The following is a 16,606-nucleotide window of genomic DNA, read 5'->3' as shown; positions in this document are numbered from 1 at the left end:
GTCACTGATCACTAAACAACTCCTCACAGTGATGTATATGTCACTGATCACTAAAAAACTCCACGCAGTGAAGTATGTGTCACTGATCACTGAACAACTCCTCACAGTGAAGTATGTGTCACTGATCACTGAACAACTCCTCACAGTGAAGTATATGTCACTGATCACTGAACAACTCCTCACAGTGAAGTATATGTCACTGATCACTAAACAACTCCTCACAGTGATGTATATGTCACTGATCACTAAAAAACTCCACGCAGTGAAGTATGTGTCACTGATCACTGAACAACTCCTCACAGTGAAGTATGTGTCACTGATCACTGAACAACTCCTCACAGTGAAGTATATGTCACTGATCACTAAACAACTCCTCACAGTGAAGTATGTGTCACATATCACTAAACAACTCCTCACAGTGAAGTATATGTCACTGATCACTAAACAACTCCACACAGTGAAGTATGTGTCACTGATTACTAAACAACTCCAAACAGTGAAGTATGTGTCACTGATCACTAAACAACTCCACACAGTGAAGTATATGTCACTGATCACTAAACAACACCACACAGTGATGTATATGTCACTGATCACTAAACAACTCCTCACAGTGAAGTATATGTCACATATCACTAAACAACACCAGACAGTGAAGTATATGTCACTGATCACTAAACAACTCCTCACAGTGAAGTATATGTCACTGATCACTAAACAACTCCACACAGTGAAGTATATGTCACATATCACGAAACAACTCCTCACAGTGAAGTATATGTCACTGATCACTAAAAAACTCCACGCAGTGAAGTATGTGTCACTGATCACTGAACAACTCCTCACAGTGAAGTATGTGTCACTGATCACTGAACAACTCCTCACAGTGAAGTATATGTCACTGATCACTAAACAACTCCTCACAGTGAAGTATATGTCATTGATCACTAAACAACTCCTCACAGTGAAGTATGTGTCACATATCACTAAACAACTCCTCACAGTGAAGTATATGTCACTGATCACTAAACAACTCCACACAGTGAAGTATGTGTCACTGATCACTAAACAACTCCAAACAGTGAAGTATGTGTCACATATCACTAAACAACTCCACACAGTGAAGTATATGTCACTGATCACTAAACAACTCCACACAGTGAAGTATATGTCACTGATCACTAAACAACTCCACACAGTGAAGTATATGTCACTGATCACTAAACAACTCCTCACAGTGAAGTATGTGTCACTGATCACTAAACAACTCCACACAGTGAAGTATGTGTCACTGATCACTAAACAACTCCTCACAGTGAAGTATATGTCACTGATCACTAAAAAACTCCACACAGTGAAGTATGTGTCACATATCACTAAACAACTCCACACAGTGAAGTATATGTCACTGATCACTGAACAACTCCACACAGTGAAGTATGTGTCACTGATCACTAAACAACTCCTCACAGTGAAGTATATGTCACTGATCACTAAACAACTCCACACAGTGAAGTATGTGTCACATATCACTAAACAACTCCACACAGTGAAGTATATGTCACTGATCACTAAACAACTCCACACAGTGAAGTATATGTCACTGATCACTAAACAACTCCACACAGTGAAGTATATGTCACTGATCACTAAACAACTCCTCACAGTGAAGTATGTGTCACTGATCACTAAACAACTCCTCACAGTGAAGTATGTGTCACATATCACGAAACAACTCCTCACAGTGAAGTATATGTCACTGATCACTAAACAACTCCTCACAGTGAAGTATATGTCACTGATCACTAAACAACTCCTCACAGTGAAGGATATGTCACTGATCACTAAACAACTCCACACAGTGAAGTATGTGTCACTGATCACTAAACAACTCCAAACAGTGAAGTATGTGTCACTGATCACTAAACAACTCCTCACAGTGAAGTATATGTCACTGATCACTAAACAACTCCACACAGTGAAGTATATGTCACATGTCACGAAACAACTCCTCACAGTGAAGTATATGTCACTGATCACTAAAAAACTCCACGCAGTGAAGTATGTGTCACTGATCACTGAACAACTCCTCACAGTGAAGTATGTGTCACATATCACTAAACAACTCCTCACAGTGAAGTATATGTCACTGATCACTAAACAACTCCTCACAGTGAAGTATATGTCACTGATCACTAAACAACTCCTCACAGTGAAGTATGTGTCACTGATCACTAAACAACTCCACACAGTGAAGTATGTGTCACTGATCACTAAACATCTCCTCACAGTGAAGTATGTGTCACTGATCACTAAACAACTCCACACAGTGAAGTATATGTCACTGATCACGAAACAACTCCTCACAGTGAAGTATATGTCACTGATCACTGAACAACTCCTCACAGAGAAGTATATGTCACTGATCACTAAACAACTCCTCACAGTGAAGTATGTGTCACTGATCACTAAACAACTCCACACAGTGAAGTATGTGTCACTGATCACTAAACAACTCCACACAGTGAAGTATATGTCACTGATCACTAAACAACTCCTCACAGTGAAGTATGTGTCACTGATCACTAAACAACTCCACACAGAGAAGTATATGTCACTGATCACTAAACAACTCCTCACAGTGAAGTATGTGTCACTGATCACTAAACAACTCCACACAGTGAAGTATGTGTCACTGATCACTAAACATCTCCTCACAGTGAAGTATGTGTCACTGATCACTGAACAACTCCACACAGTGAAGTATGTGTCACTGATCACTAAACAACTCCACACAGTGAAGTATATGTCACTGATCACTAAACAACTCCTCACAGTGAAGTACATGTCACTGATCACTAAACAACACCTCACAGTGAAGTATATGTCACTGATCACTAAACAACTCCTCACAGAGAAGTATATGTCACTGATCACTAAACAACTCCTCACAGTGAAGTATGTGTCACTGATCACTAAACAACTCCACACAGTGAAGTATATGTCACTGATCACTAAACAACTCCTCACAGTGAAGTATATGTCACTGATCACTAAACAACTCCACACAGTGAAGTATATGTCACTGATCACTAAACAACTCCACACAGTGAAGTATGTGTCACTGATCACTAAACAACTCCTCACAGTGAAGTATATGTCACTGATCACTAAACAACTCCTCACAGTGAAGTATGTGTCACTGATCACTAAACAACTCCTCACAGTGAAGTATGTGTCACTGATCACTAAACAACTCCACACAGTGAAGTATGTGTCACTGATCACTAAACAACTCCACACAGTGAAGTATATGTCACTGATCACTAAACAACTCCTCACAGTGAAGTATGTGTCACTGATCACTAAACAACTCCTCACAGTGAAGTATGTGTCACTGATCACTAAACAACTCCACACAGTGAAGTATATGTCACTGATCACTAAACAACTCCACACAGTGAAGTATGTGTCACTGATCACTAAACATCTCCTCACAGTGAAGTATGTGTCACTGATCACTAAACAACTCCACACAGTGAAGTATATGTCACTGATCACTAAACAACTCCACACAGTGATGTATATGTCACTGATCACTAAACAACTCCACACAGTGAAGTATATGTCACTGATCACTAAACAACTCCTCACAGTGAAGTATATGTCACTGATCACTAAACAACACCACACAGTGAAGTATATGTCACTGATCACTAAACAACTCCTCACAGTGAAGTATATGTCACTGATCACTAAACAACTCCACACAGTGAAGTATAGGTCACTGATCACTAAACAACTCCACACAGTGAAGTATAAGTCACTGATCAGTAAACAACTCCTCACAGTGAAGTGTGTGTCACATATCACTAAACAACACCACACAGTGAAGTATATGTCACTGATCACTAAACAACTCCTCACAGCGAAGTATATGTCACTGATCACTAAACAACTCCACACAGTGAAGTATATGTCACTGATCACTAAACAACTCCTCACAGTGAAGTATGTGTCACTGATCACTAAACAACTCCACACAGTGAAGTATATGTCACTGATCACTAAACAACTCCACACAGTGAAGTATGTGTCACTGATCACTAAACATCTCCTCACAGTGAAGTATGTGTCACTGATCACTAAACAACTCCACACAGTGAAGTATATGTCACTGATCACTAAACAACTCCACACAGTGATGTATATGTCACTGATCACTAAACAACTCCACACAGTGAAGTATATGTCACTGATCACTAAACAACTCCTCACAGTGAAGTATATGTCACTGATCACTAAACAACACCACACAGTGAAGTATATGTCACTGATCACTAAACAACTCCTCACAGTGAAGTATATGTCACTGATCACTAAACAACTCCACACAGTGAAGTATATGTCACTGATCACTAAACAACTCCACACAGTGAAGTATAAGTCACTGATCAGTAAACAACTCCTCACAGTGAAGTGTGTGTCACATATCACTAAACAACACCACACAGTGAAGTATATGTCACTGATCACTAAACAACTCCTCACAGTGATGTATGTGTCACTGATCACTAAACAACTCCACACAGTGAAGTATATGTCACTGATCACTAAACAACTCCTCACAGTGAAGTATGTGTCACTGATCACTAAACAACTCCACACAGTGAAGTATATGTCACTGATCACTAAACAACTCCTCACAGTGAAGTATATGTCACTGATCACTGAACAACTCCTCACAGAGAAGTATATGTCACTGATCACTAAACAACTCCTCACAGTGAAGTATGTGTCACTGATCACTAAACAACTCCACACAGTGAAGTATGTGTCACTGATCACTAAACAACTCCACACAGTGAAGTATATGTCACTGATCACTAAACAACTCCTCACAGTGAAGTATGTGTCACTGATCACTAAACAACTCCACACAGTGAAGTATGTGTCACTGATCACTAAACATCTCCTCACAGTGAAGTATGTGTCACTGATCACTAAACAACTCCACACAGTGAAGTATGTGTCACTGATCACTAAACAACTCCACACAGTGAAGTATATGTCACTGATCACTAAACAACTCCTCACAGTGAAGTATATGTCACTGATCACTAAACAACACCACACAGTGAAGTATATGTCACTGATCACTAAACAACTCCTCACAGTGAAGTATATGTCACTGATCACTAAACAACTCCACACAGTGAAGTATATGTCACTGATCACTAAACAACTCCACACAGTGAAGTATAAGTCACTGATCAGTAAACAACTCCTCACAGTGAAGTATGTGTCACATATCACTAAACAACACCACACAGTCAAGTATATGTCACTGATCACTAAACAACTCCTGACAGTGAAGTATATGTTACATATCACTAAACAACTCCACACAGTGAAGTATATGTCACTGATCACTAAACAACTCCTCACAGTGAAGTATATGTCACATATCACTAAACAACTCCACACAGTGAAGTATATGTCACATATCACTAAACAACTCCACACAGTGAAGTATATGTCACTGATCACTAAACAACTCCTCACAGTGAAGTATATGTCACTGATCACTAAACAACTCCTCACAGTGAAGTATATGTCACTGATCACAAAACAACTCCTCACAGTGAAGTATGTGTCACTGATCACTAAACAACTCCACACAGTGAAGTGTATGTCACATATCACTAAACAACTCCACACAGTGAAGTATATGTCACTGATCACTAAACAACTCCTCACAGTGAAGTATATGTCACTGATCACTGAACAACTCCTCACAGTGAAGTATATGTCACTGATCACTAAACAACACCACACAGTGAAGTATGTGTCACTGATCACTAAACAACTCCTCACAGTGAAGTATATGTCACATATCACTAAACAACTCCACACAGTGAAGTATATGTCACTGATCACTGAACAACTCCTCACAGAGAAGTATATGTCACTGATCACTAAACAACTCCTCACAGTGAAGTATGTGTCACTGATCACTAAACAACTCCACACAGTGAAGTATGTGTCACTGATCACTAAACAACTCCACACAGTGAAGTATGTGTCACTGATCACTAAACAACTCCTCACAGTGAAGTATATGTCACTGATCACTAAACAACTCCACACAGTGAAGTATATGTCACATATCACTAAACAACTCCTCACAGTGAAGTATGTGTCACTGATCACTAAACAACTCCACACAGTGAAGTATGTGTCACTGATCACTAAACAACTCCTCACAGTGAAGTATGTGTCACTGATCACTAAACAACTCCACACAGTGAAGTATATGTCACTGATCACTAAACAACTCCACACAGTGAAGTATATGTCACTGATCACTAAACAACTCCTCACAGTGAAGTATGTGTCACTGATCACTAAACAACTCCACACAGTGAAGTATATGTCACTGATCAGTAAACAACTCCACACAGTGAAGTATATGTCACTGATCACTAAACAACTCCTCACAGTGAAGTATATGTCACTGATCACTAAACAACTCCACACAGTGAAGTATATGTCACTGATCACTAAACAACTCCACACAGTGAAGTATATGTCACTGATCAGTAAACAACTCCACATTGTGAAGTATATGTCACTGATCACTAAACAACTCCTCACAGTGATGTATATGTCACTGATCACTAAACAACTCCTCACAGTGAAGTATATGTCACTGATCACTAAACAACTCCTCACAGTGAAGTATATGTCACTGATCACTAAACAACTCCTCACAGTGAAGTATATGTCACTGATCACTAAACAACTCCACACAGTGAAGTATATGTCACTGATCACTAAACAACTCCACACAGTGAAGTATGTCACTGACATGTGAACAGATCTTCTCTTAAGATGTTCTAGCTTTTGTGATTTAGAATTTCTACACTGTTACATCACCCTGGGTTCCTGCCCAGTCAATTCTAGCCCCACCTGCCCCGGAGTCACAAAGTAAGTCAATTAAACAATAATTCTCAGAAAACCACCCGAAGCCATAGGGCCTTGTCTACCCAATAATTACAGACACCAGGGTTTCACGTTTAAACAGTTTTCTTGTTATCAATAAACAGTAATTAACATGAAATATGCAGTCGATACCAGTAAACTATAATTCAACTTCTGACTCTCACGCTGATTTGCACGCAAGGCAGACAGAGGGGGGTGGGGGGGAAATAATAAGGATGAAAGTGAAAAGGTAAGAGTCTTTGCTTCAGATCGGTGGTTGGTTAGCACACTTTCTTCACAGCAAGCTTGCAGATGAAAGTCTTTGGTTTGCAGCCTGTACTGATCTTCTTTCATTCAGGGTCTCTGCATTTTATAAAACACAGTCCTCACAGGTAGCAGGCCTTGTGGAGAGATTGCCACTTAACTTTTCCTTTCTGTTTGAGCTTCACATTCAGGCCTCGATCTTTCCGGGCAGTGTTGGGCGGTTCTGAACTTTGTGTGCACAGCCTGTAATGGTTCGCCTGTACATAGATTCATCCAGGTTCCCTGCCAGCTCACAACACAGCATTCCTGGAGAAAGGGCGGAGAGGAGAGGATGGCAGACCTTCCTCGGGGTTGCCAGGAGTCAAACCCAAAGCAAAATGAAACCTCGGGTCTCTGAGAGCAATCACCGCCTGTTACCGGGCAGAGCGCAGCCTTTTGGACCAATTCACTGACCACCAGCCAATCAATCAAACAGAGTCCTCACTGATGCCGGCCGGTCTGCATTCACCAGCTTCAACCAGCAGAGGCTTCCGGATTCATCGGTTTGAATTGAAGGCACAAGCAGCTTGCCTTAAAAGGCATGTCCATTAATCATCCTTCGATGAAATGAAATGAAAATCGCTTATTGTCACGAGTAGGCTTCAATGAAGTTAGTGTGAAAAGCCCCTAGTCGCCACATTCCGGCGCCTGTTCGGGGAGGCTGGTACGGGAATTGAACTGTGCTGCTGGCCTGCCTTGGTCTGCTTTCAAAGCCAGCGATTTAGCCCTGTGCTAAACCAGCCAAACCAGATAAACACGTAGCGACAAAAATAAAAGGAAGGGGAAATAGTGGAAAGAAACAGGAAGGACCCGTACAACACTCGCTCGTTAATTTCCTGCCTTCCATCTCCAGCTTTGCTGGTTTCTCTTTTTAATCTAGCCCCATCCGAGCCAACCCTCCCCAAAAGTGCCTTCAAACGTCCACCCAACCCCCACACCGTTGTGGGATGAATGTAGGAATTTGCAGTTATATTGGGTTTTAGTTATCTGGTGCACTAAGGGTTAAAATCCTGATGCTTTTAACAGAAATTCGAGTTTGAACGATAACAAAGGTTTTGAGATCCAGGGTGCAATTAAGGCATCGTAAACGTTTGGGCTAATGTAGTGTTGTTTGGATTAAGGGGATTCCCTGTGGAGTTAATTAGAGTTCAGCTTGGTAAGATGATGTCGTTACTGTGTGGAGCTACGGTATTGGGCATTTTGCAGGTAAAGCAATTCAGTGGAGTTTTAGATGAAGCTGTGATCAGAATGCAAGCGGTTTGCTGTCTGCAGTTCAGTTATAAAGATAATCTCTGTAGACAGACGAGCAGTCTTGCAAAGCACTCCAGACTTGTGTGATTAGGTGCTGAGCTGAACAATGGCACTGTTCCCCTCCACCCAATATTGGTCGCGGTGAGATGCCACCCACCTGGCTGGGATAGATCTCAATTCCCCACATGTGGTCCCCATGAGGCCTTACCTCCTGCACCACCTTGCGTTGGCTCTACCTGCGCCCATTTCTGTGTGTGGTGTGTGGCACTGTGGGCAGTTCACAGATTGCCAACTTGGATTTGTTTATTGTCACGTGTACCGAGGTACAGTGAAAAGTATTGTTCTGCGTACGATTGTTCCATACATGAAAAAACATAGGACATACATAAATACACAATGTAAATAAACAGACATAATAATAATTTTTATTATTGTCACAGGTAGGCTTACTGCAATGAAGTTACTGTGAAAACCCCCTCGTCGCCACATTCCGGCGCCTGTTCGGGTCACAGAGGGAGAATTCAGAATGGCCAATTCACCTAACAAGCACGTCTTTCGGGACTTGTGGGAGGAAACCGGAGCACCCGGAGGAAACCCACGCACACACGGGGAGAACGTGCAGACTCCGCACAGACAGTGACCCAAGCCGGGAATCGAACCTGGCACCCTGGCGCTGTGAAGCAACAGAGTTAACCACTGTGCTACCCTGCCACCCTAGACATAGACATTGGGTGAAGCATACAGGGTGTAGTATTAATGAGGTCAGTCCATAAGAGGGTCGTTTAGGAGTCTGGTAACAGCAGGGAAGGAGATGTTTTTGAATTCTGTTAAGTGCGTGTTCTCAGACTTCTGTATCTCCTGCCCGATGGAAGAAGTTGGAAGAGTGAGTAAGCCGGGTGGGAGGGATCTTTGATTATGCTGCCCGCTTTCCCCAAGCAGCGGGAGATGTAGATGGAGTCAATGGATGGAGGCAGGTTCGTGTGATGGACTGGGCGGTGTTCACGACTCTCTGAAGTTTCTTGTGGTCCCGGGCCGAGCAGTTGCCATACCGGGGCTGTGATGCAGCCTGATAGGATGCTTTCTATGGTGCATCTGTAAAAGTTGGTAAGAGTCAATGTGGACATGCCGAATTTCCTTAGTTTCCTGAGGAAGTATAGGCGCTGTTGTGCTTTCTTGGTGGTAGCGTCGCCGTGGGTGGACCAGGACAGATTATTGGTGACGTCCACACCCAGGAATTTGAAGCAGTCGACCATCTCCACCTCGGCCCCGTTGACTTCGAGGTCCTACTTTTCGATCTCTCTCCGGGTACCCTGAAATCTGCCTGAAGGACCTCATCTCTCTTCAGGGTGCATGTTTTGAAGCAGTAAAGAAATGTGGACCTGTCAGATGTATTGCTGTCTTTAGTGTCCACGAGTGATAACAGCAGGCCAAGGACGATTCTAACACACCCCACAGGAAGCTGGATTGGGCAGCTACAATCAGCGTTCCAGCTTCAGCCGCCTTTACCTTCGGCAAACACAAGGATTTGAAGGTGGTAGGACCATAAGACCATAAGACGTCGGAGCAGAATTAGGCCACTCGGCCCATCGAGTCTGCTCCGCCATTCAATCATGGCTGATATTTTCTCATCCCCATTCTCCTGCCTTCTCCCCGTAACCCCTGATCCCCTTATTAATCAAGAACCTATCTATCTCTGTCTTAAAGACACTCAGTGATTTGGCCTCCACAGCCTTCTGCGGCAAAGAGTTCCACAGATTCACCCCCCTCTGGCTGAAGAAATTCCTCATCTCTGTTTTAAAGGATCGTCCCTTTAGTCTGAGATTGTGTCCTCTGCTTCTAGTTTTTCCTACAAAGGGAAACATCCTCTCCACGTCCACTCTATCCAGGCCTCGCAGTATCCTGTAAGTTTCAATAAGGTCCCCCCCCTCATCCTTCTAAACTCCAACGATTACAGACCCAGAGTCCTCAACCGTTCCTCATACGACAAACTCTTCATTCCAGGGTACTTGACAGTACAACCCTACAAGTAGATGAAGCTGTTACAATGAAATGAAAAATGAAAATCGCTTCTTGTCACAAGTATTCAATGAAGTTACTGGGAAAAGCCCCTAGTCGCTACATTCCGGCGCCTGTTCGGGGAGGCTGGTACGGGAATTGAACCGTGCTGCTGGCCTGCCTTGGTCTGCTTTCAAAGCCAGCTATTTGGCCCAGTGTGCTAAACCAGCCCTTGGTTTAGGACAAGGGCAAGTAGATGAAGCTGTTAAAAAGTATACGGGTACTTGACAATTAAACAGAGGCACCAGTTTCAAGAATATACACGCCGCGCAAGACCGCTGCAAATGACTGGTTCGACCTCAACTGATGTAACGTGTCTAATTCTGTTGGAAAGGATGTCAATGCCTGGAGAGAACGTGGAGGAGGTTTACTCAAAATGGAGGCAGGACCTCAGTTATGTGGAGTGACAAAGAGGAGACAGGGTTGCTCTGCATAGAGCAGAGAAGGTTCAGGGCTGATCTGAAAGAGGGAGGAAATGAGGAGGAACTGTGTCCACGGTCTGCAGGCTCGGAGGGCAGAGGACACACATCTGAGTTGGTGGGCAAGGAGCCGGTCGGGACGCGAGGAAGCTTGTTTAAATCGGGGATGAACTGTCTGAAAGGGAAAATGAGGTTGACTCGGGAGAAACTAGAGCAGCTGAAGAGGTTAAATGAGCGAGGCCCTGGGAAGAGCAGTGGAGTCGGACTCATGGCGCCGCTCTGTCGAAGGGCCCGATGGGCCTCCTTCTGTGCTGGCAATCTCTGCTGTGACATTTCTTACCAGCTGCTCATATCCTCCAAAGACGAACATGCATTTCCCGAGAGCACAGGCGGAATGTCCGTCCCGGGCCCCAGGGATGGAGCCGTGAACCTTCGGAGTGGACCAGTTGTGCGTGCCTGCAGGTTGAATCAAAAGGGTGAGAAAGAAGGACATCGTCAGCAGCAGACACGCACCTCCCCCATTCAGCAACGCGGGGCATCACTATTATTTGGAATCATGTTTGACGGCACTTCAGCTTCGGAATCAGAAAGTCGCGAATCGAAAAGAAAGGAGGACATTTTACACTGGGGCCTTTCGGAATGTCCCAGCTCGATTCCGCAGCCTCGAATCTCAGCTGGCACTCCACTGCTGCACCCCGTCAATAGCAGACTGGTGGAGGTGCTGCACAGGGAGGGGGGCGGGGGCTGCGCACAGGGAGGGGGACTGTGCCCGGGGAGGGGGACTGTGCACGGGGAGGGGGGGGCTGTGCACAGGGAGGGGGGACGGAGGCTGTGCACAGGGAGGGGGGACGGAGGCTGTGCACAGGGAGGGGGGACGGAGGCTGTGCACAGGGAGGGGGGCGGGGGCTGTGCACAGGGAGGGGGGGGCGGAGGCTGTGCACAGGGAGGGGGGGGCGGGGGCTGTGCACAGGGAGGGGGGACGGAGGCTGTGCACAGGGAGGGGGGGGGCGGGGGCTGTGCACAGGGAGGGGGGCGGGGGCTGTGCACAGGGAGGGGGGCGGGGGCTGTGCACAGGGAGGGGGGGCGGAGGCTGTGCACAGGGAGGGGGGCGGGGGCTGTGCACAGGGAGGGGGGCGGGGGGCTGTGCACAGGGAGGGGGGCGGGGGCTGTGCACAGGGAGGGGGGCGGGGGCTGTGCACAGGGAGGGGGGCGGGGGCTGTGCACAGGGAGGGGGGCGGGGGCTGTGCACAGGGAGGGGGGCGGGGGGCTGTGCACAGGGAGGGGGGGGCTGTGCACAGGGAGGGGGGGCTGTGCACAGGGAGGGGGGGCGGGGGGCTGTGCACAGGGAGGGGGGGGGCGGGGGGCTGTGCACGGGGAGGGGGCTGTGCACGGGGAGGGGGGGCGGGGGCTGTGCACGGGGAGGGCGGGGGGGCTGTGCACAGGGAGGGGGGGCGGGGGCTGTGCACAGGGAGGGGGGGGGGCGGGGGACTGTGCACAGGGAGGGGGGGGCTGTGCACAGGGAGGGGGGGCGGGGGCTGTGCACGGGGAGGGGGGGCGGGGGGCTGTGCACGGGGAGGGGGGGGGAGGCTGTACAGAGGGAGGGGGGGGCGGGGGGCTGTGCACAGGGAGGGGGGGGACGGAGGCTGTGCACAGGGAGGGGGGGACGGAGGCTGTGCACAGGGAGGGGGGGGACGGAGGCTGTACACAGGAAGGGGGGGACGGAGGCTGTACACAAGGAGGGGGGACGGAGGATGTGCACAGGGAGGGGGGACTGTGCACGGGGAGGGGGGGGGGCGGGGGCTGTGCACAGGGAGGGAGGGGGTGCTGTGCACAGGGAGGGAGGGGGTGCTGTGCACAGGGAGGGGGGGCGGGGGGCGGCAGTGCACAGGGAGGGGGGCGGGGGCTGTGCACAGGGAGGGGGGGGGGCTGTGCACAGCGAGGGGGGGGCGGGGGGCTGTGCACAGGGCGGTGGGGGCAGGGGCTGTGCACAGGGAGGGGGGGGCGGGGGGCTGTGCACAGGGCGGTGGGGCAGGGGCTGTGCACAGGGAGGGGGGGGCGGGGGGTTGTGCACAGGGAGGTGGGGGGCGGGGGGCTGTGCACAGGGCGGGGGGGCAGGGGCTGTGCACAGAAAGGGGGGGGCGGGGCCTGTGCACAGGGAGGGGTGGCTGTGCACAGGGAGGCGGGGGGCTGTGCACAGGGAGGGGGGGACGGGGGGCTGTGCACAGCGAGGGGGGGGCGGGGGGCTGTGCACAGGGAGGGGGGGGGCGGGGGCTGTGCACGGGGAGGGGGGGGTGGGTGCTGTGCACAGGGAGAGGGGGCGGGGGGCTGCGCACAGGGAGAGGGGGCTGTGCACAGGGAAGGGGGGACAGGGGCTGTGCACGGGGAGGGGGGGGGCGGGGCTGTGCACGGGGGAGGGGGGGGCTGTGCACAGGGAGGGGGGACGGGGGCTGTGCACAGGGAGGGGGGGCTGTGCACAGGGAAGGGGGACGGGGGGCTGTGCACGGGGAGGGGGGGGCGGGGGTTGTGCACGGGGAGGGGGGGCTATGCACAGGGAGGGGGGGACGGGGGCTGTGCACAGGGAGGGGGGACGGGGGCTGTGCACAGGGAGGGGGGGGCGGGGGCTGTGGACAGGGAGGGGGGTGCGGGGGCTGTGGGGGGGCGGGGGCTGTGCACGGGGGAGGGGGGGGTGGGGGCTGTGCACGGGGAGGGGGGGGGCTGTGCACAGGGAGGGGGGGCGGGGGGCTCTGCACAGTGAGGGGGGCGGGGGGCTGTGCACAGGGAGGGGGAATGGGGGCTGTGCACAGGGAGGGGGGACGGGGGCTGTGCACAGGGAGGGGGGGCAGGGGTCTGTGCACAGGGAGGGGGACTGTGCACGGGTAGAGGGGGCTGTGCACAGGTGGGGGCGGGGTCTGTGAACAGGGAGGGGGACTGTGCACGGGTAGGGGGGGCTGTGCACAGGGAGGGGGGGCTGTGCATGGGTAGGGGGGACTGTGCACAGAGAGGGGGGACTGTGCACAGGGAGGGGGGCCAGGTGCTGTGCACAGGGAAGGGGGACGGGGGCTGTGCACAGGGAGGGAGGGGGGGGGGGCTGTGCACAGGGGGGGGGGGGGGGCGGGGGGGCTGTGCACAGGGAGCGGAGACGGGAGCTGTGCACAGGGAGGGGGGACGGGGGCTCTGCACAGGGAGGGAGGGGGGGCTGTGCACAGGGAGGGGGACTGTGCACGGGGAGGGGGGCTGTGCACAGGGAGGGGGGGCCGGGGGCTGTGCACAAGTAGGGGGGGGGCGGGGGCTGTGCACAGGGAGGGGGGAAGGGGGCTGTGCACGGGGAGGGGGGGCAGGGGCTGTGCACGGGGAGTGGGGGGTTGTGCACAGGGAGGGGGGGCGGGGGGCTGTGCACAGCGAGGGGGGGGGGTGGGGGCTGTGCACAGGGAGGGGGGGGGCTGGGGCTGTGCACAGGGAGGGGGGGGCGGGGGTTGTGCACAGGGAAGGGGGGACGGGAGCTGTGCACAGCGAGGGGGGGCGGGGGCTGTGCATAGGGAGGGGGGACGGGGCCTGTGCACAGGGAGGGGGGGCTGGGGCTGTGCACAGGGAGTGGGGGGGGGGCTGTGCACAGGGAGTGGGGGGGGGGGGCTGTGCACAGCGAGGGGGGACGGGGGCCTGTGCACAGGGAGGGGGGGCTGGGGCTGTGCACAGGGAGGGGGGGCTGGGGCTGTGCACAGGGAGTGGGGGGGGGGGGGGGGGGCTGTGCACAGGGAGGGGGGGGGCGGGGGCTGTGCACAGGGTGGGACTGCCACAGTGCCAGCCCCCTCCCGACGGGGCAGCGTTCATGCCCAGTCCGGACATGATTAGTGTGGCATGCATGTCTTGGGGAGCTGCAGCAATAGAGTCAATGGCCTGTGAGCGTACTTACTGACATCGAAGGCGTACAGCACGTTACAGGCACCCTCCGTGTCATTGCGCCCACCCCAGATGTAGATAGTATCGTCAAGCAGCACCGCTGTGTGTCCGTACCTCATGTACGGTACCTGAGGAGAATTATCTCTTCTGTCAGAGCGATAAGGCGGGAGTTTCATCCAGCGAAACGAAACTGCAGCAGGGCAGAAAATGTAAACCAATCAAAAACAGATCGCGGAGGATTCAACACAGCAACCCACTGGGAGACAGCGAACTGCGTCTGGGACACAGCACCCACTGGGAGACAGCGAACTGCGTCTGGGACACAGCACCCACTGGGAGACAGCGAACTGCGTCTGGGACACAGCACCCACTGGGAGACAGCGAACTGCGTCTGGGACACAGCACCCACTGGGAGACAGCGAACTGCGTCTGGGACACAGCACCCACTGGGAGACAGCGAACTGCGTCTGGACACAGCACCCACTGGGAGACAGCGAACTGCGTCTGGGACACAGCACCCACTGGGAGACAGCGAACTGCGTCTGGACACAGCACCCACTGGGAGACAGCGAACTGCGTCTGGGACACAGCACCCACTGGGAGACAGCGAACTGGGACCTGGGACACAGCACCCACTGGGAGGCAGCGAACTGGGAGCAGGGACACAGCACCCACTGGGAGACAGTGAACTGGGACCCTGGGACACAGCACCCACTGGGAGACAGTGAACTGGGACTAGGGGCACAGCACCCACTGGGAGACAGTGAACTGGGACCAGGGACACAGCACCCACTGGGAGACAGTGAACTGGGACCAGGGACACAGCACCCACTGGGAGACAGTGAACTGGGACCAGGGACACAGCACCCACTGGGAGACAGTGAACTGGGACCAGGGGCACAGCACCCACTGGGAGACAGTGAACTGGGACCAGGGACACAGCACCCACTGGGAGACAGTGAACTGGGACCAGGGGCACAGCACCCACTGGGAGACAGTGAAACTGGGACCAGGGGCACAGCACCCACTCTGCGTCTGGGACACAGCACACACTGAGACACAGCGGGGAGGGGCGGGGCGGGACACCGCGGGGAGGGACACCGCGGGGAGGGGAGGGAGACCGCGGGGAGAGACACCGCGGGGAGGGACACCGCGGGGAGGGACACCGCGGGAGGGACACCGCGGGGAGGGACACCGCGGGGAGGGACACCGCGGGGAGGGACACCGCGGGGAGAGGCACCGCGGGGAGGGGCACCGCGGGGAGGGACGGGGAGGGACACCGCGGGGAGGGACACCGCGGGGAGGGACACCGCGGGGAGGGACACCGCGGGGAGGGACACCGCGGGGAGGGACACCGCGGGGAGGGACACCGTGGGGAGGGACACCACGGGGAGGGGAGGGACACCGCGGGGAGGGACACCGCGGGGAGGGACACCGCGGGGAGAGACACCGCGGGGAGGGGCACCGCGGGGAGGGACACCGCGGGGAGGGACACCGCGGGGACGGACACCGCGGGGAGGGACACCGCGGGGAGGGACACCGCGGGGAGGGACACCGCGGGGAGGGACACCGCGGGGAGGGGCACCGCGGGGAGGGGCACCGCGGGGAGGGGCACCGCGGGGAGGGGCACCGCGGGGAGGGACACCGCGGGGAGGGACACCGCGGGGAGGGACACCGCGGGGAGGGACACCGCGGGG

The 16,606-nt window shown here is 52.3% G+C and overlaps 1 protein-coding gene across 1 annotated transcript in view; it reads right to left on the bottom strand.

The window, feature by feature from the left end:
* Positions 1-16,606, bottom strand: part of LOC140411538 (kelch domain-containing protein 3-like) — a 352,235-nt gene that overhangs the window by 134,446 nt on the left and 201,183 nt on the right. The window contains exons 3-4 of the mRNA XM_072500626.1: positions 14,923-15,099; positions 11,353-11,468 (exon numbers count right to left, since the gene is read on the bottom strand). Of these exons, the coding sequence (XP_072356727.1) occupies positions 11,353-11,468; positions 14,923-15,099 (293 nt within the window). The remainder of the gene's footprint in view (positions 1-11,352; positions 11,469-14,922; positions 15,100-16,606) is intronic.

The sequence above is a fragment of the Scyliorhinus torazame genome, chromosome 4, assembly GCF_047496885.1.
Source record: "Scyliorhinus torazame isolate Kashiwa2021f chromosome 4, sScyTor2.1, whole genome shotgun sequence".
NCBI classification, from domain to species: Eukaryota; Metazoa; Chordata; class Chondrichthyes; order Carcharhiniformes; family Scyliorhinidae; genus Scyliorhinus; species Scyliorhinus torazame.
Note: the sequence above shows the minus strand (reverse complement) of the source record. Positions and strands in the feature narration are given on the sequence as shown.